A 26572-nucleotide genomic window follows, 5' to 3' on the forward strand; every position below is an offset into this window, starting at 1 on the left:
CAGCCTGTTATCAGCGGCTACACGGATATGATCTAAAGCCTAAAAATCGCTGCAGACTGTCCATGGCCTGCACTGGTATAGCGTTTGATCCAAAACGACGCAAGATAACCCTATATATTAGCCTTTTTCATCCAAAGATAAATTTGAATTTACGAATTTCTTCAAAACCTAAGGCACCTCCCAGTTTTTATTACACAAAATCATAATGTACACAACAGCAGACACGTATAGGCCTCCGTCAGATTTGCTGTGAAGCTAAGCAGACTTTATTTTCAGAGAACATTAGACACAGGGACAGACTAGACTGCATCTGTCTTAAACACACACCGCATCAACGGTCTCAGAGACACGTGCCGCCCCCCCTCCCCACCTTTATGTTGTCTGGGGATCCCAAGAGGTTTTGGGGTCCCTGGGGAGAAAGAGGCCGAGGTCAGAAAAGGGCCCCTCGGGCGGCATGATATAGACAGACGGGAGGTTGAGCCATGTGCTGCATCTTATTCCCCCCTCATACGTAAAACACCCCCAAAATCACCCGTGTACACACACGTTTGTTTCACTATAGTGAGGACATTGGACTTATTTTGGTTAATTACTATCATTTTTATCACATAACCCAACCCCTAGACCAACCTCTAAACTTACCCATCACAGAATCATATACAAAACAATAAATAAAACACATTTTGGCCGATTTATAAACCTTTTTAACTAATGACGAGCAGTAAAATGTCATAATATTTCACTATATAGCCCAAGTGAGGATATTTGGCCCTCACAAGTGAAGCCAAACCTGTACACACTCAAAAGTACCCACAGACAGGCTTATATTTTTAATTGCACTAGATACTCAAACATATACATTATAGCTACCCAAACTGATTCATACACATAAGGCTTCCTGTAAACATTTACTGTGCTGTCATCAATTAAAAGGTTTAATTGATTGATGGCTGTGACCAAACTGACACTGCGACCTTTTGACAAATTACCCAAGCTCAAAACCGTTGGGATAGTTGCATTTTAAATGGTCCGATACTCAGGGTGAAATGTCTGGTAATTTTACCTCATAAAGGTGATGTCGTGGAGACTGAAATGCAATACAAAACAATGGTCACAAAACCTTCAAAATATGGGCTGTATTTGACACATTTGTGAGTGTGTAGGCCAATGTGATATTCTTTGACTTATGATTGTGAGGTCAACTCAGACAGAAATAAATGCTTATACAGAAACAAACATTTTGCGTCTTTCTTCACATGCATAAATGTATCTTTTCTGAAAATGTGAATTAAGAAACTCTTCGATTTTTAAAGGGACAGTTCACCCAAAAAATCTGTCATAATTGTATCACCTTCATATAGTTTCAAACCTGTTTTCTTCTATTTAATAATAATAATAAAAACAGTTTTGGTTACCAGTGACTTTCATCATTGTATGGACAAAAAGCTGATATTCATTAAGTTTTTTATATTCCACAGAAGAACAAAATAAAACAAAAAGAGAAGCCAAACAGGTTTGGAACATGAAAGAAAATGACAGATTTGTATGGATTTTTGGATGACCTAGGCCTATGCTTTTAAAGAGATATTAGTGATCTAGGTTATAACTAGATATTTTGTTGAAAGATGTAGGCCTAGCTCTAGTTACAGATTAACGGAATACAATACATTTTTTCAACATAAAATTATCAATCAATGTCATAAGTGCGACATTTTCCTTCAATCATACGGGTCGTTCACACCAGTTTAGGCAGGAGCATGGAAAACGAAGCTTTACCGCCCCCTGTTGGACAAGCGTGTTCAATTCTACATGGAGCCGCCATTTTAGGATTAACCCGTCTGCCTGGCGAACGCAGCCCACTGTGATTGTAGGATACTGATGTAACCAAAAACATAAAATGTATTTTATGTGTCTATGGGTGTAACGGGATGCAGTGGGTGCACTACAAATCCCATACCCACTGCATCCCTTTACACCGACATGCACTTTTTGCCATTGAGATGACTTGGAAAAAGTGTCCCAATCACCCTGAATTCACCCTACTCAATTTCCCAGAAAAAGATTATCTAAGAATTTAGCGATTTTCTAAAACATACAAGCTTTGTGTACACACTGGTAAAAAACAAAAAATACGTTCAGATTGGCTGTGGAAACAGCGCCATCGAAAGGCCAATTAAGAAAGTGCTTCCATCTAGTGAACAGGTAAAGCAATAGCGCAGATAAAAATCATACAATCATGATCATACTCGTCATATAGAGAAAATTAGTACAGATAAAAAAGCAGCACCGTATTTCTTATTACAATGTTTAAAATAACAAAATGGTTTCATGGGAAATCACGAGAAAATCTGAACCAAAAACCACATTTCAGCCCTGGAAATCTCAGCTCCAGAGCTTTTTAATAGCAAAGGCGGCATTTTCTTTGAGTCCTGACTCAACCACTAAGTTAAGGGGTAATTTAAATGTTAAGTAAAAAAAAGGTTGTTCACATTACTTAACCCAACTATTGATTCAATAAGGAGGCAAACACTCAAACGTTTGACACTGCTTCCTGACAATAAACACATTGTGTGTGACATGACAATTAAGCAGATGGCCATGGATACAGGTAAAGCAAACCCTCAAGCGTGCCAATGAGAAAAGATACCATTACACCAAATTTCAATTGTACTATCAATCCACTTCTTCAGAAAGCAAACACACTTTAAGTTTTGGGCAGCATCTTTATTCCGACACTGCTAAATGCCAGCAGTTTTGCAGTTGTTTAATGCACTGACATGAACAAAGGAGGAGGGGTGAAGTGCGCAGGCAGCTAGTGTAGGAGAGGAGTGTGGGTGCTGGGTGGAGGGCGGACCAGGCTGTTTTGGGACGTAGGTTAGTGCATGACGTAGTATTTAGTCAAACAAGGGGAAAATGCAACACACAAGTTCTGCCGAGTATACCACATTTATTTTTAATGAACTGATTATGAGAAAGAGAGGGTGCAAGGCCCAGCTCAATGCAGACTTAAGAAACTGAAGAGAAAGACGAGAACAAAAAACAAACAAAAAAGACGGGAGGAGAGCAGCCCATTGCAACAATTTTTCTTTAACTTGCAGAAGAAAAAGGAGTAAATGGAAAATAAGCTGACAACTCTCAAACACAGCCCCCTTTTGTACACTATAAAACTGATCCAATGAGCAAAAGCCTTAACTCAACAAATTGGCTTGTCCATTTACCATCCCCTGCCAAACACAAAAAAAAGAAAAAAAAAAAGAAAAAGAAAAAACTGAACATTCATTAGATTTTTTTTAATTACAATTTTCCACTTTATAATCTTGGTAAACTTTTTTTTTTTAATGAGACTTGTACTGACTAGTGGCCAATTAACCAACAATGGAACATCCACTGAAAAGGCGACGATCATTGCACGTCCTGACTGGATGGTTTCAGCTCCAAGAGAAGGAGGGGTTAACAGAGAAATGAGGGGGGGACTGCCTATACAGGATCCAGGCACACTAGAACTCAATGTTTGTTTAAAAGAAAAAAAAAATCCTCAAGATAGTAATAGAGAAGCAAAGCCTTGTGCTTGGGACTGTAAAAACCAATGTTTCTAAAAAAAAAAAAAAAAAAAAAAAATTATTCAGGAGAAAAGAGGCAGCAGAACAAAAATGGGACCAAAAAGTGGGAAGTACTGGGTTCACTATTAGAATCCTATAGAATTAAGTTGTAGTCCTATGAATAATTGTGTCATTTTCTTTTACTACAAGTTCGAAGTAAGTCTTTTAGGTCAACAGAAATCAGAGTCTTCATTGAGTTTCTTTTTTTTTTCCTCTTTTTGAATCCTTGGTTAAATCTTCCCCAAAATAATTTCTGAAAATATCTGGTTGTAAGATTGGGGAGAGAAAATAGGGCCTGTCAGTCTTTTGCCCAAAGCGGTGTCTGTTACTTCACACGTCCTTGACGATCCTGGAAGAGAGAATAAACAAACAACTGTAAACAATGGATGCAGAGAGGTCATTATGACAGCAATTACTGTAAAGATTCAATATTATAGGATTGGGCATTGACAAATTTCACCATTTGATTTTGAGTCACAAGCTTACGATTCAATTCGATATTGACTAAATTGGGGCCTATCAGGTACAGTGTAAATTTCCTCAGACAAAAAAATAAATAAATTCTATACAGGGATCCCCAGTTGGTATATTACTATAATATTAAATGTGAATACTTGCATTTTTATAATAGTAAAGTTAATATAATTCTAATAAACATTTATAAAAACATGCCCGATTTATTCAAACAACATTTAATTCTGAAAAACAGGTTAAGTAAAAATACAATATGGTGCATATTTATCAAAATGTTTTAAGCTGACTAACGAGTTTACAGACATTGAATGGCTTTTCTTAGGCAAGAGGAACATTGCGTCACCGTTTATAAGTTGCTTGAGACATAAGACAGGATACAGATCACGGTAAGTTGTACTGTATCTTTTAACACACCTTCTGATGTTCATTTATGTTTATTTCATGCTGTAACTAGTAGTAATGTGGCAGAGATGTGCGCTTTGCTTGAACTGAGGCGCTAAAGCGCTCTGTCGCACCCCATTAGAGAGCACTAAAATCGTAATTCTTTTTAAAGTTTTGTAATAAAGTTGACAGAATTTGAAAGTGGAGACTTTCATACTAGAAGTAACAAAGCACAAAACATGGCGATTGTCGGAAGGGAAGTACACTACAAAATATTGTTTCTTGGGATTTAAGAAATCAATATCGGTTCTTCAAAATCAAGAAATAATTACCATCTTATTAGAAGAAAAACAAAAGTCTAAAAATAGATAAATTAAAGGTGCGGTGAGTGAATTAGGGGCATCTAGTGGTGAGGTTGTAAATTGCAATCATCCAACGCTCACCCATCCCTTGAAGCATTTAGAGAAGCTACAGGGGCCGACACAGGACACACACAAAAAAAAAAAAATGTCGGAGGGCGCGACTAGTGCTCGGTATAGAAGTTTGTCCTTTTAGGGCTACTGTAGAAACATGACGGTGCAAAAATGGCGATTTCACTGTAAGGGACCCGCGGTGTATGGAGATAGAAATGCCTCATTCTAAAGATAATAAAAACATAACAGTTCATTATGTAAGGAATTTATACACCACTGAAAACATAGTTATGTATATTACATTGCATTTCTGTCAATAGATCTTAATAAATACTACACACCGCACCTTTAAAATAGACATTTGATTTGCAAATAAAATCTATGATTTAAAGTACACTTAAAGTTTGGGTCCGTAATATTTTTAGGTTTACAAAAAAAATTGTTTGATGCTAATCAATGCTGCATTTATTTAAATAAAAAATACTGTAAAAACCCATTTAATAAATGTAATTCCTTTTTTTTTTGCAGCTTGTACTTCAGTCAAACAATCCATATCAATGTTGAAAACAGTTGGGAAACTTAAGATTTTTTTGTGAAATCAGCAAATATTTTTTTTTTTTAGGACTCTTTGAATAGAAAGTTTAAAAGAACAGCATTTATCTAAAATATAAATCTTTTGTAACGTAAATGTAAAATTAAAGCATCTTTGCTGAAAATCATCATCCATCCATCCAACCATGTTATCAGAACATATGTAATCCTGTGCTGGAAAAAGGAGTCGGAAAGAGCACGGGATAAACGTCAATTTGGTCAAATTTGAGGTTCACACTGACCTCATTAAAGGCCAATTTATACTTCTGCGTGGTACGGCGTACCCTACGCACAGACGGGTTGGATACGCCGTACCCTGATGCGCACCTCTCCAAAAATGTAACAACGCGTCAATTCTACGCGGATCGCAAGCGCTGTGATTGGTCTGCCAGAACCCTTCCCTCAGGTCAATAAATAAATAATAAATCTGCGATAGGAGTGTGTGTGTGTGTCCAGAAATTGGATGAAAGTTCCTTACATCTGCTATAACAATATTTTGTAGTCCAGCGATTCTTTATGGTAGTAAATAAATACATAGATCCGCTGAGTATAGTTTATTTATTTTCTCATTAAAACCAAAGATGTTAATCAGTAATTGTATATCAAGAACAGGGATACATTAGGGTACATTTCGTGAATTAAGTCTCCGCAACAGCCATCGATTGTTCGAGCCACCGCTGCTCAAAACAGCGGCCACGAGCTCTGCATGATTTCACAAACACATTCCAGCGCCAGATCGCCTTATTTCACTTTACTAATCAACTTGAGATGCTCAATTTGTATTAGATACAACAACTCAAGCTGCAAGAAAAGCCGCTCTCTCACTGCTGCTGATATTCCGACATGAATGTACAGATTCTACACAACAAGCTGCTTCTTCGGCTGTTTTCTTGATTACACCAACATGCCCGAGGACACTGCCTACTAGCGTCTGCATGTGTAATTGCACATTGACGCGGACAACAGCGCAGAAGTATAAATGCTCACGACGGCTCCGGCTACGCACATACACTACGGCGTACACTTGACGCAGAAGTATAAATTAGCCTTAATCCCTCGTCTAGCAATCCCAATGCTCCACATAGCAATTAAACATCTAAAAGTATCTTTATTTGTACGTTTTCTGAGGAGTACCTTTCCCTTGTTCATGAGAAATGCCGTTTTACTCCACTGCTTGCTTCTTGACGACTGGCGCTTCCCTTAAGCACAAGTATCGTTTTAAAGCGCAGCATTCTAACTTTATGAATATTCATAGCAAATTCTCGATGGCATGAGTCTGAACCAATGAAATGTGATTTTCAAACTCATGCTGATGTAAAAAAATAAAACATAAAAAGATCTTACTCATGCTGACTGAGAGATCCAAAGCGTGCGCAAAAAGACGCATCAGACAGCGCGTGATCCTGATATACAGTAGGGGTTGAACATTTAAGTGATTTATGTGATGAAAGTCGAGTCCACTAGTCGCTGATGACATCATAAATTCACAAATAAGCCTGAACCTTGAGCGGAGACACTGAGGAAAGCACCACATTTCCAACGGATTAAACACCGCAGGTATTTATCTGTCTGTCAGCACAAGTATCTCTCAGAGTGTCTGACAGTGACAGGACAAGCTGCTTTAAACTATAAGTTACGCGTTAACAATATCTTACCAGTTATTTTAAAGCCCTTAATATAAAGCATGTGTCATGTTTAGGACAAATTGTATCATGCACTTTCCCTGCATCAGCTCACTCTGCGTACTCTGCTATTCTTCTGAACGGCATTCGCCCATCCCTTAGGACCGACTGACCCGTGTTCAACTGCTGTTCACATGGAACCGTTTTCCACTTCTGCCTTCAAAGCGATCGTTTGAACATTTGCTACTACCCCTCACTTGATGACGTCATCAAATTGTGATCGGTTCGTGAGATCGGCCAAGTTAGTGAGTACCGATCGAGTCATAAAATATAATTATCGGCCGATACCAATCTCTGGCCGATCGATCGGAGCATCCCTAATTAACACACATCAATGGGAGGCACCATCTTATAAATAAGTAAATAAAAGTGTCCAGTGACACTGACAGTAACTTTACAAGGTGGCAGTGCCAGAGACAAACTTTTGGAATACAAAATTGGGTAACGAAGATGATTTTAAAACAGCTTTGCCTCCTAGTATTTACCATTCATCTAATTGGAAAACCATCAATCATTAAAAAGGTGTCGTGAACTGGCTTTTTTAAATGATTTTATACTGTTGTCCGAGGTCTACTTGTGACATTTGCGTGGTTTTTACATTCAAAAACATCATAATGAATAAGTAATAGGCTATTTTCTGCCATGGATTTGAGGCTCTCTCAAGGCACGGTCGGTTTTGATGGGCGTGCCTCGCTGAAGACTTGGAAGTAAACGCCCATGGGTAGGATAGGATAAGCTTTGCATATTTAATGAGCTTCGGCTCCCACATGAGTACGCGTGAGGCATTATTTTGAAAGTGTGTGACAAATGGCAACCGGAACAAACAACGATTTCTCTCTCATCCACCCGCAATTAATATGAATGTTATTATATATTACTTGGCCCGCCCCATCGGTGGATATATGTGCGCACCAACGCATGATCAAAACTTCCGCGATTGTATTTTTCCTTCAAACATCAAGTCAAGAGAGTGAACGCACATCAAGAAAGGAATGTTATTTCACTATTTATGATGATATGTATTGGTAGCCCGTCTTGAAAACACATAGCCCCGGGACGGTGGGCTGACATGTGACAGTGGTTAAGTTAAGTTTAGTTAGACATGTACACAATGTAACAGTATTGCATTGTTACAGATCAAATAAAATCACATAAAACATTTTCTCTCACATTAGTGATTAGCTTCTGGCATTCATGTAATCTCATCCTGTCTGCAAATCCAGTCTCTTATTTCTAAACGAATCCGGTGAAATGAACCTACGTGCAATGTCTTTCCCACGTAAGCTGGAACGTCATTAAAAATAACGTTTAACCACTCATTCCTATTATTATAATCCAAAGGAAGCTTATGCAGGGTCTGTGTTCTTTCACAACCAGGCACAGCGCAATGCATTACTCTCTTCGGTATGTTTAAAGCTTGGTAGCGTGATCCGTTTAGCTCCACGAGTCGGTGGGCGGGGCTACAGAAGCAGGCGTGTATATTTATCTGTTGAGGCGGTGTTTCTGCATCCTATGACATCAGTGGTCGACATATTCTGAGAGCTCTCGTTTTCTGGGCCTGGTGTCAATAAAAGCTTTTCTTTGACTAACAAGGACGTTTCCAGCTCTGAAACTTACAGGATATTCTTATATCACGATGAACTTTTATATATCAAAGGCCCAAGGTAAAGTTGATTTCTCCGTTCATCACCCGTTTAACAAGATAACGTCCCTATTTGAATTTTTATTTTTTTATTTCTGCAATTTACACCTATACAAACTGCAAATGCCAGACGTTCCCCCATGCCAGGTTCAGAAATTCACTTTCATTAAGGGGCTCCTTGCAATTGATTTCCAAGAGCTTTTTATTTATTTATAAGTAACATTTTTAATGATTACCTTTGTTGTCGTTTGTAAAATACTTCAATTTAACCAATTACTTAAATCAATCAGAATACTAGACTGTTACCAATAAAATTGTATCATTAACAAAAGCCATCTTTACACTGCAAAGGTGGAACAGAAGCTGCATCTGAAATAGCTTAAAATGTTTATTTACACAGACTGTTTAATGTTAATCACATTATAAAATGAACAGGAACTCTTTACAGAGTCATTGGCAGTTATTGATATGCTCTTGATATTGTAGGCGAATAATGATTAGTCGATTAATAGATACATAAAATGTTTTTGTGTTTGGGGAAACTGCACGTCATATTCTGACTACACAGATAAAACAATCTTACAAACTTTTACAAATTTTTATGCATTAGAAAAATGAAGACTTTGTGTGATCTTACCAGCATGATGAATAAATTATATTAACCGGGAATAAATAATACAGAAAGGGAGCAGAGAACGTGACCGATCATGAAACTGTCCATAACTTGGGTCAAGCGCGAATTTAAGCGCTTTCACAAACGCTCCCGTTAAAATCACGGAAGCTGACGACACTCCAAAATAAATCTCTTACATCTGCACTTTGTTGTTAATGATGGCAGGAGAAATCACGAGTTTCAGTAAGAATTCAGTCAGAGTGCGCGCGCACTAGGGCTGAACGATACATCGAATTTTCATCGTCATCGCGATATGAACACATCGCAACACAGCCTGACACGATGAATAAGGGAAAACGGTTTATTACATGCGCCAATCTGAGTAACGTATTCTGAATACTTGGATTACTTCCACATTGAATTGCGTTTTATAAGTGTAGGAATGCGGCCATCAAATCCTGCTTAAATTATGAAATATTTAGCTAACGTCAAACGGGGCCATCGGCTCTTGGGCTGGTAAATCAGCGCATAGGAGAATGTAAAGTTGCAGGTCCACTAAGCAGGAGCACTGGCGGTGGGCGGACAAAACACTTTCTTTTTGTTTTGTATGTGAAGCTGTTTTACGTGAATAGTATGACACAAGTATGTCATACTGTATGTCATACAAGTGAAACACAAAGCTTCATTTACAAAATAAATAATAGGTTCGCAATTAAATGTTACATCACAGCCATGGAAGCATAAGGAACGAGAGAGGAAGCTTTGTGTGGTGAGCCAAATTTAAGTTTGCTTGCGTTTTGCGATCTAGTCACACGATTTTCCACGAATTTAACAATAGGTTTACTCCATTTTATTCTACTGGACATGGAATCTCTTATTTATTTACCCAAATCCTCATTTACGTCTCTCACAGGGGATTAAACGTTTCTTCCTTGTTTGATTTATTTAGGAGTAGCTATATTCACATTTACTGTGGTAAAGTAGAAAACGGAGTAGGACAGATACAGTTTACTTCAAACTTTAATTTATTTAACACAGTTTGTGCTAGCTTTTAGACTTGGTCAGGTTTTTGTGTAGCCTATAGCGTATTTCATACACACCGGAGATTTTTAGTTTCGCTTTCTCTCACAGCGCATAATCAAACAAAGCTTAAGTTCTCGACCCTGCGGAAGATAATTTCGTTCTTCACATTTTACTACAAGTAGCCGATCAGTTTAAGAACATCAGGAGAAAACATGAAGATATTAGAAAACGATGCTTCTTTCCTGCTCGTGTCATCCCTTTCAGCGCAAGGGATAAGGCATAAGACGCACGTCTGTGGGGAAATATAAACAATTTTTTTCTTTAACTAATATTTATATTTTGATTATTTACAGATATTTATTTAAATGTTTTACAGGCTGTAGTATGTTGTTTCACTGACGGAAGTAGGCCTACTAAAATAAACACGCATGTTTGAGCCTTTTATTTTCAAAATGTAGGCTATTTAATTGAGGTATATATACACCTCAATCTCAATTAAATAGCCTACATTTTGAAAATAAAAAATATAAACGAATAATATATTTAACTACAGCGAACGGCCGGTTTGGACTACATCCCTGTACATCCTGCTTTAATGACGTCAGTAGAACAGTTTGATGACTAACCTCAGCCCACAAGAATACGCAAAAAAGGGGGCGTGGTCTTGTTGCTCCCGCGTGGAGAAGAGGAAGTGTTGCGTTTGTATAGTGTTTGTCGCCATGTCGTCAAGACACTGTTATTTTCATCCCGGAGTCAAATCACCTTTGTTTGGCTTTCCCAGGGACGCTGTACTTAGAGATCAATGAGCGCATGCATCCCTGTTATGGTAAGAGGCGTGACCTTTCCGGGCAACGTGCGCGCTAAGCTGCTGTCACAACACGGGAACCGCTGACACAATCAGAACTCGTTACGTGTTTCTGAAGGAGGGACTTCATAGAACAGGGAAATCTTTCAAGCCGTTTTGAGGACAGTGAAATCAGCAGTATACAGATAAGTAAATTGTGTGAAAAATACTGGGGGTTTTTTTACACGTGAAACATGAACACATGTTATATTGCACACTGTAAACACAATCAAAGCTTAAAAAAAAACCCACGAAAAAACGGGACCTTTAAACAAATTTCCATGACTTTTCCAAAACTTTCTAGTTTATTTATTTTTCCTAAACTTTTCCAGGCCTGGAAATTGCTACTTTAAAATTCAATGACTTTTCCAGATTTTTCATGACCGTACGAACCCTGGTAGGTGTTATTATGGGCTATCTGTCTCAATGTTAATCAAACAATTGTGGAATTGAAAAAAGTGAGAAGAGGGAGGCTGCAGACCTGGAGCAGGCACATTTACGGTCCAGGCAGTTTTACGCCCCTGTTGTTCCTGACACGGCCAGTAGGGGGAATACATGGCGAACAATAAGTTAATGTCCATAGATGTTGACTAATTGCGTGGTTTTTGTGAATTTAAATATAGACGTTGCATTAATATATCAGATAGACAGTGTCATGGCCAGCATTACGGATTAAAATATCTGCAGATAGGCTAATTCACTGTTGGTCTATATAGCCATACGAGAGCCAATTGAATTGCATGTATTTATTGTTTTTGTGAAATGAATAATACACATAGTTGGATCAGATGGACAATGTAATTATATATCCTCCTGACACCCAACTTTTTGTATTTGTTGCATGTCATTACATTGTTTAGAGCATAAACAAATGGATTAAAAATAAAAAAATAAGATTATATTATTTATTTATATATATATATATATATATATAAAATAATTTTTATTAAATATACATTTTTCCAAAAATATTTTATTTCATATGTTAGGTCCACTGTAGTCTATATTTAAATTCACAAAAACCACGCATTTAGTCAATGTCTATGGACAATATAACCTTGATTTAATGTTGTCATTACACCGTATATCCCCCTACTGGCTGTGTCAGGAACAACAGGGGTGTAAAACTGCCTGGGCCGTACATCTGCCTGCTCCAGGTCTGCAGCCTCCCCATATAGAAAAAAGTTTAATATATATTTTTCCTATAGATATTTGGTTTTGACATGGTGTGTGCCAAATTTGGTGTTATTACCAGAGATTAAGGTTTGGTATTTTGTTTTTGGAACCTTCAGAAAACAAACTCGATTTCTCAAAATTGACTTTGATTATGGACTATTCTAACAAATCCTTTTTAAAGGTTTTTGTAATATATTTTAATTAATACATTTAATTTTTGTAATGTTTTTAAATTTGCTCATTGCAACTCATTTTGCCAGCACAGGACACGTATTTTTACTAATTTACAAACATGTCTAATGGCAGGGCATGCCGCCAAAACTAACAGAGGCGACATCTATTATTTACAAGCTCACATAAACTCATTTACAAGCATGCTGACAGATAGAGGACAGTATGAACAAGGGACGAATCTGAAAAAAATCACCTGCATTCTGTAGTGGCTCCGACTGGAATTACTGGTGTACGGGTCACTCCCCTGAACCTCCACCTGTCCAAGAGAGAAATAGTTTAGTCAAATCCTTTTGGAATGCCAAACAGCAATAATTCAAATGCAAAAGAAAAGAGAACAACAATATTTGTTTACTAGGCCTAATATTGATTTGCAATATGACAATTGTCATCCCTTAATACATCAACCATTTTGGACCAAACAATTTAAAATGTCCAGTTACTCATCACTGGACAAGAATTTACTAAATTTAATAATTTAAGAGATATTTATTTTTTTATTATTTTAACAGTGACTTATCACCACCTGGTGTAACAATATAAAAATCAACGCAATAATTATTTGATGCCCCATGTTACTTTCAAAATAGAGTTGAGAGATTAATCGTTGAAAGATTGCGATCTCGATTCAAACACCCAAGCAATCTCGTTCCTAAAATTACAAAGATTCGCCCGTGTCTATTAAACCTTTGACAACCAGAAAAACTCAAATCTGCATTTGCGCTGCCACTGATCCAGAGAAAGCAGTTGTATAGGGATGAAACAGCTTCACAGTCTTTTCAACCACAGTATTATTATGGGTTACAAATATTCATATTAAATAACACAGAAGCACTGAGACATTTATAAAAAAATTAAATAAAAAATTGTTTAGTTCACATGTAAACACTGATATCAGCATATCAAAATAGGGCACATGACCTTTTGAAATCAACTTGGTACTTAAAATACCATTGTATCAATAACACCGTTACACAACAGGTGGTGATGGTTAAAAATGCATTGGTCATCGATTCATTCAAGAGAGTCGATCAAAAACGATTCATCCAGTAATGATAGGATTTATAAGAGTCATTGAATCATACATTCAAACCAATTAAAAATGTCTCAAATTAAACTTTTAAATAGACAACAACAATAAACATTTTGTCAGAACATCTATTAAAATGACGTGACCTTTTGATGAAGTACTTCCGTGATATGAATTTTGCACCAGAAATAACGATACGGTGTGGTTGAAAGGACTGTTTGTGAGGCAGTTTCAGGTCTATACATGGCAACTGCTCTCTTTGGGTCAGCGGCTGCAGCACAAACGCAAATTTTAATGTTCCGCTGAGATTGAAGTTAATAGAAAGTGAATCATTGTGATTTAAGATCACATGGGTGTTTGAATCGAGATAGACCCTTTTCACAGACTGTGATGACACGTTTTAACGGTCATCAAGAGCGTAAATCCTGCAACGTTTTTTGTATTTTCACCAAGTCATCAAATTGCAATAATAATTAAAAAAAAAAAGTTACTGCTGCTGTGAGGGAGTTTAGTAATAGCGTCTATGGGAGAGATGGTAAAAAATAAAATTTCTCTCTTTTCACTGCCGTTATCAATCTCACAATATTTTCCCTCTTTTTAAAAGTTGTGAAATCCCTAGTGGGGCATTTTTCTTTTGCGATTTGAGCAAATGGGCACTTTTTTTTAATGTATTCTATCATTCACAACTATAATATTTAACCCAACTATGACGACTTCCGCTCTGAGAAACCCGGAAATGTGAAAAGGGTCTATTGTGATCTTTTAGCGATTAATCGTGCAGCTCTACGGGACAGTGATGAGTGCAAGAGAACAAACTGAAATGGTGCTCTTTTAAGCCCAAAGCATACTTCAGTTTTTACGAGAACGCAAGGGTCCGGAAAAGAGTATATTGTACGCGCAGTTCGCACATGCGCATTGAATTTGTTTTGCATTAAATCAGTTGTTCCAAAAGGTGGACAACAGAACAATAAAATGCTGTACACACACAATAGGCGCCTGCATTGACGAGTGCTTGTGTGAGGAGGTTATGAGATGGCCACAACTTTAGTTTAAAAGAATAAAAAATAAATTTTTATTGGTCATTTCTGGAGAAAATTAGCATAGACACTAGGGATGCCACAATTCTCAATATAATATTGAACCGTTCGTTGCGGCATTCACAGTTCAATATGGGCTTGTGAATTGCAGTTTTGCATTTAATTACTTATTTTTCTACAAATTCTATTATTTGCCTCCATCCCAATACTGAACAATGCGACATACATTCACATCACACGTTAGTGGTAGAGTTATACTCACGGAACACTATAGATATTCACAATCACGAAAGTTCATTATTTGCATGCGTTTAAGCCTTGCCGGTGAAACATTTAAAATGCGTGCTTATGCACGGTTTTAACAAGCGCTGTTCCGAGCGCGCACACTAAACGCCTGTCAAACACGCGATTACGGGACTAAGTAGTCTCACTGCGCTAATACACAAAAGGTTAACATTAAACACAGTCGGTTATGTCTAAAGTGAAAGTAGAATCAGCATGTGTCTGTATATTAGATGCACGGAGGTCTTAAATTGACAGCAGCGCAGTAGGGATGTGACGGTGAGGAAATTTTCCCACCGGTTAATTGATGTGTGACAACGCCGGTAATACCGGTATCACCGGCGGAGGCTTTTAAATCACTAATTCTATCTAATCGAAAGTAACATGCACACGACCGCTCTGAACTGAAAACGCGCCAGTGCACACACACCGTGAATGACAGCTCGTCTGTAAATGCGTGCTCTGTGTGAAGCCATGGGTGCGTCTCAATCAGTTCCCTAGTTCAGTAGTCAGGGCGCTGATCAAGCATTGATCAGTCTATGATTGAGATGCACGCCATGAATGAATAACAGTTCGTCCGTAAAGTCTTGTTTATACTCGACACGCCCGCACGAAAAAATTTTAAAAATTAAATGTGCGCAGTCAGTGTAGCGCGGAGGCTCACACTGCGGAGCCAGGCGAAAGTAAACAATGCGCGCTCTGTGCGGCCGTGCACACTTTACTTTCGGTTTTGAATTAGCGCCAATTCGGCTGCTGGTTGCTTGAATTGTGGGTTCATTAGCCTATTATTTTTAATGAAAAACAACAACAAAACAAATGACAAACTCCCTTAAATAGGCGCTTTTTACGTTTCTCTTTGAAACCAAATCTTCCGCGATCATCTCAGTCAGCTCCTCACTCTTAAATCTTATGAATGACTGCTGCCGCTGCCGAGACTCGCGGTCGGATCCTGCTTTATTAAGCAGATACGTTCAGTTTTTATTTGTATTGTCTGTTCTCTAACTGAACTAAATTATTTTATTACTATAAAAAAAATCAAAGACGGTGGGGGGTGCCACGGTGGGCAAGTGATGTAACCGGTGTTGAGTCCGACTATCGTAGCAAGCCTACAGCGCAGCCTAGTGAACACGCGGTCCTCTAAAATGATGTTATTATTTACTCACTCTAATATGTTTCTAAACCTGTATTAATTTCTCGATGACAATTTTCATTTGAGTGAACTATCCCTTTAATGTTAATACAACAACAGAAGACAAAGAAAATCACTCACTGCTCTTGACAGAAAAACTAAACAGTAGCTAAGAATCAATGTATATTTTATAGTGAAGTCTATGTAGTGGTTTATTTTTACATTTATTCATTCAATTTCATACTTAAATGCTGCTGTACTGCTCCAAGCTGCCAGTGTAAATCTTTATATATATATTTATTTTATATTATACAATACACTAGGAACATGTACAAGTTTTTTTTTTTTTAAGGTAAAGTTTTAAGTTTAAGTTAGGTTTTTTAAGTCTTTTAAGTAAAATAATGAAATATTGCAATAAAAAGTCTTTTTTCTCCTTAACCTCTTGCTGTTCCTGTCGCTTAAGAATAGAAGAGCAAAAAACTGATGTGACAAGCCATCAGAACCGAACAGAAAACAGTGGTTAAAAACCGAGGTATGTATTGAACCGTGGACTAACTATTGTTGCATCCCTAATAGACACTGGTCAAGGATCCACCTCACACTATTACATTTAGTATACTTAGAAAGGCTACACGGTCGACTGTACACAACCTAGCGCACACAGAAGAAAAAAAAACGAAGTATCCTTTGGGCTTTATTCTGAGTCATTCTGCACTAAAAAACTTTGCAGAGCCAATGTCAAACAAGTCTGTATCTATTGTAAGGAGGTGAGAGGGAACCACAATGCTAGCATTTCTTGGGTAAAACAGGCAAAAATAAAAGATGTAATTTGAACATTTCACTTGAAGGCGTTTTCTTTATAAATGTATTATTTCAGTAAGCAATACTTCACAATAAAGCAATTGCATCTTATTCAAACAGAACTGCCCTCCTACCAACATTCAGTGAGCTAAACTGGTAATGTCTGCCCAGCAATACAACAAGAATTGTAATAAGAACACTACTCTGGAGCTTTACAGCCATAATTCATGTCATCCATAACCACGGTAGAGAAGTTAATTCTCTAAAAATTACTCCTGCAGCAGCACCACACACACAGCAGAAAAAGCATTGGTGTAAACACTAAGAAAGAGCAGTGGATATCTGGGGGGGGCTTTCATTGGTTTCAACAATTACATGCTGGGTCAGGTAACTCTTAGTGCTGGTCACCACAATAAATTAACACCAAGCCAAAGACATACTATACCAAACAAAGACACAGCAAAGTAAAACAGAATTCAATCAATTCAAGAAAATGCAGAATAAAAGTAATCACATGATCACACCCATATATTATGTTAGTCTTTGTGTGCCATTTAAAACAGGTTTTGATTGTGGCAATGAAAAGGAAAATGTTTGTCAAGTAACTTGATGTTCTCTTGCATTGATGCAGAGTAACTGCAAGAGGTGTGCTACCTGTGGTTGGGTTTTTTTTTTCAAGGTGGGTTTAACCGTCATCTGACATACATTCTGGTCAAACAGGGGTTATAGAGATTCAAGCTGGTGAACACTGGCCTACTTATAAAAAACTCAGCTGAGAGGGAAATTGATTCAAATATTTAATTCTAAAGTTAAACTGTATGAACTCCACAGATAAAAACTTAAAATGTACTTATTTCGAACCTGTATGACCATCTTCAGCAAAACAAAGAATATTTCAATTATTTTTGTCCATACAACGACTGAACCTCAAACTTTGATTGCATGGACTAAACTATTCAGCAAAAATTCATCCCGGTTTGGAATGAAAGTGATGCACCTATTTTTTTTTTTAATCCACAAGCAAATGGGCCGATTATGATTGCTGATGTTTTTTTTTTTCGTTAAGTAAATTTGAAATTTAAGTTGTTTATTTGCTCTTTAACAGGCCAAAATAATCTTTAATTTTAAATGGCTACAGATCTTTTTTGAGGCATCGCCTGAATTTAATGATTCAAACAAAGATGCTACACACACTGTAGCATAAGCAGTTGCTTTTTGATTTAATAAGATTAAATGTTAATATTAGTCAAAGCAAAAACAGAATGGTCAGCACAAGACAAAAACAGCAGACAGTTATAGTATTTGCTGTTAGCGCGTCTCTTCTCCTTTTTGCATCCTTCACAGTTTCCAGTCTCTGGCCTGTGTTAACATCCCGTTTACAGACTTCATCATTACCATGCAAATTACATTTTTGGAAATTATTGCAAAACAGTTTGTGCGCAAGTCCGGAATAGAGAACGACCAAGATAAAACGCAAAAACGATTATGGCCGGTCGACCGGTGCATCTCTAGAACTACATGAGAGAAAATGACAATTTCATTTTCAGGTGAACAACCCACTGACTCTGCAAATGATGAGAGGGAAACAAATTTTATGTATACTTATCTAGCTGTTTGTAAATCAAACCAAAAATCTGCAATTCCATTACCTGTAGAAACAATATGCAACATTTGAGGTTGCATTTAAGACATCAAAAGGGTTTCTCTTAAGTAAAAGGGTATGTGACAGGAAACAATCGTGATTCTCTCTAGTGGATAAAAAACTCAATTTCTAAGAGCATAAAAAGGTATGATTTCAGATGCAAAAAAACAAACGGACAAATTTTGACATTTAACATTTTGAAATTGACATCAGCAAAAGAACTTTGAAGAACTGGATAATAGATCAGCTTTATATTCCTGATGGTGCAAGGCCATGGCAGGTTACCTTTTTCACACTTTCCTCCTCTTCCTGACGTTTCTCGTAGTGTGAGAAGTCGTCAAAAATGGAGGTGGTGTGCTTGTAACTTGCGATGATCTTCAACACCTGACGCGCCTTGTCCAGCGGAACCTCCTGTGTATCACGGGAGTTGGTCACCGGCTTATTCTCATTGTTTTCCAGACGAATGTGCCTCAGTTGACTGTTGGGAACGTCCTTCACAAAGATCCAACGCACATCAAAACGGCCCTTCCACTTGTCCTGCGACCACACGCCTGCACAAGTGTTGTAGTCCACGGGCGATCGCATCTCAGCCACACCACAGAAGTGCCCGCTGCCGTTCACGCTGAAGAGCAGGTAGAGGGGCCCTTTGTTGGCCAGGGAACGGTACGCAGCGTCCAGGCGCTTATTGCCGTGTTCTGTGCTGCACCAGATATTGTACTTAATTGAGCGATGGATGTCGTCCTCAGAGTAGCTCTTGATTATAAAGACGCGACCATGCTTAGGGTTCCAGTCAAAGTCCTTGGGATTGTAGTTGTTCACCATGCGCAGTTTCTCCAGAACTGGGTGGGGCTCTGCTGGCACAGCAACACCACCCATTCCTGAATTGGGAGGGGATTGGCCAGGTCCACCTGCTGCATCCCCAAAGCCGTTGGCACGGTTGCGCGGAGGCACCCAGCGGGTTGGCTGGGAGGGTTGGGGAGCGGGAGGGCCCTGGGATATTGAAAGTGGGACAGCCCCTGGCTGGCCACCTGGAGGAAGAGGGTGCTGACCAAGCTGACCAGTAGGAGGTCCTAGCTGTCCATTGCTGAGGGGCAGCTGAGGCACCCCGCCGGCAGTAGCACCTGGTTGAGGAGACGTCTGATTGGGCGGCTGTCCGTTAGTGGGCAGGGAAGTCTGCTGTGGCGCTGCTGGTTTAGGCATAGTCCCCTTGTTGTCCCAAGTCCCAATATCCATGTTATGTTTGATCGGGGGTGGTGGCAGATTTGTCCCACCAAGTCCCTGCTTGGTTTTCAGCTTAGGCTGTGGCTTGGCCGGCTTGCTGGCAATGTCCGCCCAAGATGCAGTTTTTGCAGGAGCCATGGAGGCGGGAGGCATGGTGGGAGCTGCGGACACCTGACTCAGTGGCCCCCCGGGAAGTCCAGAACCAACAACTTTTGGTGCCATGTCCCCAGCCCCAATCTTAAGCCCCGCCATGCCCTGATCCAAGCTATTCATTCCGACGGCCTTGTTGAGCGGCTCGTTCGCTGCAAAGGGAGACTGTCCATCGATCATTGCGCCTCCTAGCGTACTAGGAGCGTAGGCGTAACTGCTGCTGTAACCTGAGCTCTGTGTGGACTGTCCCTGAGAGCTGCTGTTCCCCCAGGCAGGGAAGTCAATCCCACTGGGGAAGAAGTTGAAGCCATGCTGTCCCAGGAAAGGGTTGTTCCCCAGTGCCCCAGACTGGCCGAACATGGCATCCGGGAGAAAGTGGTGCTCCCCATTGCTAAGCTGTCCATAAGAGGCCAGGTAAGGCATCGGGGGATCACCGCCTGTAGACCATGCTGCTTCATTCAGAGAATAGGTGAAGCCTATCGAGGGGCTGTAGTAACTGGGCATGTAGGAGTCGGACATGGCCGTATAGGCATTGCTCTGCAAAACAAGAACAATATATGAGCTTCATATTGATCAACGTCAGCTGTACAGGTTGAAAATGCAAACAAGTACGAAATAAAAGCAGTGGAGAGTTAATTATATGTACTGTCCATAAAAGTCATTCAGTTATCCAAATATTCTCCCCTTAGCCTAAACATTACTGCTAGTTTGAAAGAAAGTAAAAGGTTACTCCAATAAATGCAGGAAGTGAGGTTAACAAGTGCTTAAATAAGAATGTATTCTGCTTGTACAGTCAGGCCAGTAGTACAGATTTAACCAAATGCCAACTTAGCAAGCACAAGAACTTGAGTCTTGTTTGAAAGTTTGAGTCTTAGATGCATCGCGATGCGGACGATTCTGAATCGATTCACAAATGTAAAAAAAAGATTTTCGAAATGTTGATAACATAATAATGACGAAGCGCTAAAGGCGCAACTCTGAAGCGCGGGAAGTGCAGCGCCCGGACCGTCTGTGGCGTGCACATAACAGAGACGCATTATGGCTGAGCGAGAAATCCGACCTGCACCCTCTGCATTAAAAGCTAGCGTATGGAAGCAGTTTGGCTTCTATGAAGTTAAAACGGAAAATGACCTGGACAAGAGCCACACTATAAGCAAGTTGTCAAACTAAACTAAAATATTTTTGAAACACGACAAACCATATTACACGTTTCCAACGCTTGGTTGTACCGGTAAGTTGCTGCCAACCAGAGGACCAGAAAAATTGCAAATTTGATGGTCAAGAATTTGCGTCGGTTCTCTGCAGATGTTAATTTAGTGTTCAGATGTTCAGTTCACAAAAGCTGTTTTTGATTATGGTATACAGCAAAAAATTAGTCTGTGCTCAGCATTTAGTTTTAAGTCTTAGACTATCATTTATTGGTGTAAAAAAAAAAAATCATATTATATATATATATATATATAAGCATAGCTCTATGTTACTAATTATTCAGAATATGCTGAAGTCTGTAAAAATTTACTACAAGCATGCTACTACAGACACTTTCTTTTGGTTCTTTGCAATGTTGGGACAAATTCTGGGAAATGTAACCTTCCTGTCATGTTGACTTGTAAAATCACTTCCATTTGTTTTATTAAAAGATATTAGAAGTAAATTCATTATGGGTCATTACAAATACTTTGCTTTAAAAGTACCAAGTGAGAAAAAAAAAAAAAAAAAATGCATCGATAATCGATTCATCATCGCAGCCCTCTGAATCGGAATCAAAAAGTGCCAAGATATTCCCACCCCTATCAAAAACATTTTTTCTCTCTCACACACATCTCTAAACTGATGAACAGTAGTGTATAAGCAAATGATACAACCAAAATGTAATTTCTGCAATATCAACAAAAACTCATCTGGTACACAGCTACATAAATTACTTAGCTGATGAAAAATAAAATAAAAAAAACATAAGTTCAGCTTTGCTATAAAAATCAGTGTACAATAAAAAATAAAAAAAGTAGTAGAAAAAAAAAAAAAAACGTGCCTGCAGGCAATCTTTATTGTTGAGCCCTGCTAACCACAACTTAAGACTGTACTAACATCTGCACTAAAACATCTCCACCGAAATGTTGAGCTTTGAGAAGATCATTTAGGACTGGTCAAGGACCGGGACCCCCTCAGGCACACAGCCTGCTCATATTTTCAAAACCAGCAATCAGCTTTGTGAAAGCAACAGTGGCACAGATTCCCTACAAAGGATCCCAGCATTCCATTGACAGAGTGAATACTAGACCCTTTATTCATTTGTGTCCCATTTTTTCTGAGAAGACATCCATTGCCAGAAAACCCGCCATTTGAGCATTTATTACTGCAAGGATTGATCAATTGGGAAATTATCCATTTGAATGAAATTCTATTATAGAATGTCTGGAGTCTCAGGACAGGAACAAATGTAATTCTTGATAATTATTTCATTCCTTAAATCACCTTTCATCACTTCCTGGTACAACTGTACAGCATTTTGCACAATTTCCTAAGACTTAATGTGCACAAACATTTAGACCGCAACTAAATATCTGCTTATGTAAATAATATGATGGATGACTTGCCTAAGTCCGCACACCTCTAACCAACTCTCAAACAGTCTTTGGCCATAGTGTAGAGTGCCATAATGACACCCCAATAAGAAAACAAAGCCCATAGACCAGGGTGCAATTATAGGCCATAACGAAGCCTCAAGAGAATAGGCAGCAAAAACAATAGCCCTGCTCTTTGTCTCTATGGGTGCTTTCTTTTGTTCAGCTCTGAAACAAGACCTACCTGTCTGGGCTGAGCGTTCAGGTAAGGCTCAAACTCATCATCATTCAAAGTATCCTTTTGGGAAACAGCTCCGTTTTGCACTGGAAAACAAAAGAAACAAAGTCAGAGAGCATCCACAATTTGTCTTTTTTTACAGCAGCCTAATGAAAAAAGGATGTGATAAACATAAGCCAAAGCTGGATATTTTATCTGGGAACTTATGGTGTGCTTCCCAAGGAACAAACCCCATGGTACGTTCAAGTCCTCCTGGGAAGTTTGGATTTACGAGTTGGAAAGTCAATTACAAAATCAGGTGCGTTCAAATCAGGTCAGAGCGAGATGACAAAGTACCATTTACACACACACAATCGTAAATATAGAGTTCACATCAAGTGTGGTTCTGCATTTTAGTTTATATTACATTTTTGAACGTGCTGTAAACGGAATTGCTCAGATACACACACACTAATGTAATTGTACAATACTTTTGTATTTTGTATAGGCAACTTAGCTAGTTATTTTAAATGCACAAAACAAGAATCCTACATTACAACAGCTTCCTTACCATCAGCTATAGATGCTACATCCATTGTCTATCATGTTCTCTGAACTCTGATTATTACCACACAAAAGTATAAAAGTTGAACGCACCATCAGATCAACGCACCTGCTGCTGAACTCAACATGTAGATTCATCACACTGACTGTCAAACTCAAAAGAAATAGCTAGAATAAAACAAAGCATCCCCTCATTTTAAATGAAAATGACAATCTGGCAATATCTCTTTACAGTTGGAGGCACAAAGTAAAGACAGAGCCTCATCATTATGCAAATATCAGAAAAACTTTATTATTTTACTAAAATGTCAGAGAAAGAGATCAAATGCAGGTGTTCATTTACAACAGCATAATGTATATTTGAACATCAGAAACCAGACAGCGATCTGAAATGCTAGACTATTAATGTTCTGCGTACCAGTGTAGTCTTCATTTACATCTTGCTGAAAGTGTATTGCATTTATCTTACACTATATAGTAAGTATTTTATTAAGATCATACTGGCTATGTTTTAGTATTTAGTCACTGTGTGTTTACAGGAAGAGTCTTTAAATTGTACTAATACTGTGTGCAAAACAGTCAATACTTTTGAATTGAAAACTGACTAAAATAAAAGTATTAAAAGCTCTCACATCATATACACGTGGTCCTGTGTTCTGATTCAACACGTAACTGGATTGTGAAAGGTTGAAACACTTCGTGTGGTGCTGAAAATCCCCTTAACAGTTTCTTCCCGGCAGCATCTTTAAGCCCCCGCCACTTGCCCAATGCTAGGGATGCTGATCTAGGGGTATGTGGGACACTTACACCAGCACATTTGAAGTAAACACCTAAAAACAGTGTTGAAGCAGACTGTATGTGGGTGTTCAGGTGCTTGAGTGTGTGTGTCACGCGTTCAGCTGGACTCGGCCTCACTATTCGCCTGTGCTAAGCGGCTAACTAGCATGGGCTCCAAACCCAAGCTCTTGTCAGTTTTGTGAGACTAAACCCAACCCAACCCTCTACTAGAAGACCCGCTTCTCTTCTAATCCCACGTGAGATTGTTTAAAGCAGGTTTAGCCGCTTGATTTAATAGCGAAATTGGTGTGAACACACGGCCTGCTAACAGCAGCACCAACACGAGACTCTTGTTACAGCGCAAAAACGGAATGCCAGCACTTCACCTACCTTTGTTTGCTTGGCCTTTCGGTCTCTGGATTGGGTCCAGGTGATTCATGAAGGAGTGAGTTTTGAGAGGAAAGAGGGAGAATAAATGAAGGTTTATATGAAGCTCAGGCCTGAACTCGCGCTGCGAGAGAGAAAAAAACCCGCCTCGACGCCACTTCTGCTCAATGTTCACAAAGTGCCTCTGTTTACCTGCTCCAGAAGGCTGCTGGCTGACATTTCTCTCTCCTCGGAGCCTGTGTGTTATACTGCGCGTTTGTTTGCGGGTTAAAGTCAACGGGAAATGCGTGTGTTTTTAGAGTCTTTGCGCCCGTCTCTCTCTTTCGCACTCTCTCTCTCTCTCTCTCTCTCTCGCTCTCGCTCTCTCGCTACAGCTTCAGATCAGACACACAATGGCGGGCTGCAGTTCCTCCACACTTCAACATGGCCGAGCGGCCACCGCGCATTTATCCACGGCAGTACAGCGCCGCTGGTCGGCTGGGAGGAGGAGGTTATGTGTGCATATGCTTGATGGGGAAATCGAGCCAGGGGGTGAAAACTTTTTAAATTTGAAGGTAAAGGTCAATTTTAGCCTACTTAATCTGTATTCCGGGAAACATGTAAGTATTCTGTTGCTTCCAATGGGCAGTACTAAATGAAAATAATTGATATTTAGGCTAAACAAACCCCTGTTTGAGTCCCTCAGTTGTCCAAAATCATACAGTCATTGCTGGAAAGGGTTCAAATATGCAAAAGATGCTGGAAAACTTAAGAATTTGGGCCGTTTAACTGCTCAGGACAAACAAGGGACTCCTGAACTGAACAACCATCACAAAAAAACAGCCGTGTATCTTCACTGCCACTTTTGGTTAATTTGATGCACCTTTGCTAATTAAAAGTATCCATTTCTGGATCATCGACACAGTATTAAGAATAAGAATTAAGAATAAATTCAGCTATTTTTTTTGTCTTGTGGACTGTATGTAAACATATTTTATGTAAAATATCTTATTCAGGACAGAACTAAAAAAAAAACATGCATTTTGTATGATCCCTCTTATTTTGTTAAAATTATTCACATTTTCACAGATTCTGCAAGTGTGTAAACTTTTGAGCAAGACTGTAGAAAATAATTGTTTAAACTGAATTATCACTTTTAGCATTTAACTTAATTTACTGCACAGGCCCAAGCTATCAAATTACATAATGGGACTAGATGTTACAATCCCAACTGATTCAGTGCAATACTTGCCATGAGTGGGTTTTGAGGCATCATCTAAGTTAGAGGGTTTCATTGGTGACCACTTCTTGCTGTTTCCTCCTACACGACACATCTTCAGTTGTGCACCTTGGCTTCTTTGGGTGTTTTGGCCAATTACCACAAGACACCCTCCGCCGAGGCAGGCCCAACACAGGCTGATCAGACCTGGGTGTATGTCATAAGGGGACCAAGTGGTCATTTGACTCCCCACGCTATCTCCTTTCTTCTCAACCACAGCCAGTGACTACTCCTTTCAGCAACTGTGGTGAGTTCTTTGATTGTCTTTCTCTGGGCTTGCCCTCTAATGCCAATTTCCTTTAGCAGCCTAGCAGTAGAATTAGAAATATAGCCCCTGCAGCCTACCTCCACTGGACACACCTTCACGCTCCAGCCCCTTTCCTCTGCTTCAGCTGCCAAGGTAGCATAGCGCAGCTTTTTCTTTTCGTATGCTTCATGGATGGCATCTTCCCATGGGACTGTAAGCTCAGCAATGAAAACACGACGGCAGGAGATGGACCACAGCACTAGGTCTGGGCGCAGGTTAATGACAGCGATCGCTTGTGGGAAAGTGAGTCTCTGGTCTAAGTCGGCTTGCATTTGCCAGGGTGCGGGGTTAGCCTGCCTCACTTCCCCTTCTTGGATGAAGGCTATTGGTTTCTGCAGGATACTCTGGGTATTAGGGATGGCATTGGTTGTTACTCTCTTATGCTCAGTTGCCGAGGCTAGGCATCTCAACACTTGGTTGTGGCGCCAGGTGTATCTTCCTTGGGTCAAAGAGATCTTACAACCCACCATGATGTGTTTGAGGGTTGCTGTGGCTGCACACTGAGGACTCACTGGGTCCTCTCCAAACTAAAGGTGT

The 26572-nt window shown here is 39.2% G+C and overlaps 1 protein-coding gene across 1 annotated transcript; it reads right to left on the minus strand.

Annotated features, from left to right (window-relative positions):
• Window positions 1-246: 246 nt before the first annotated feature.
• ythdf2 (YTH N6-methyladenosine RNA binding protein F2) lies at window positions 247-24900 on the minus strand. Its single transcript, XM_079833784.1, has 6 exons — window positions 24663-24900; window positions 24474-24498; window positions 22770-22849; window positions 18876-20498; window positions 12866-12928; window positions 247-3948 (listed from the first exon to the last, which is right to left on the minus strand). Exons 1-6 carry the CDS (start codon window positions 24687-24689, stop codon window positions 3925-3927), a joined length of 1842 nt encoding a protein of 613 aa, XP_079689910.1. The 5' UTR covers window positions 24690-24900; the 3' UTR covers window positions 247-3924.
• Window positions 24901-26572: the final 1672 nt, after the last annotated feature.

This window comes from Gobio gobio (assembly GCF_949357685.1).
Source record: "Gobio gobio genome assembly, chromosome: 13".
Taxonomy (NCBI): Eukaryota; Metazoa; Chordata; class Actinopteri; order Cypriniformes; family Gobionidae; genus Gobio; species Gobio gobio.

What these genes read in the sequence shown, in the direction of transcription:
- ythdf2 (XM_079833784.1), bottom strand. Translation starts at nt 24,689, where the DNA reads ATGTCAGCCAGCAGCCTTCTGGAGCAG. An exon ending in CCAGCAGCCTTCTGGAGCAG is followed by an intron (nt 24,499 to 24,662) that starts GTAAACAGAGGC and finishes GACCCAATCCAG; the next exon opens with AGACCGAAAGGCCAAGCAAA. An exon ending in GAAAGGCCAAGCAAACAAAG is followed by an intron (nt 22,850 to 24,473) that starts GTAGGTGAAGTG and finishes TTTGTTTTCCAG; the next exon opens with TGCAAAACGGAGCTGTTTCC.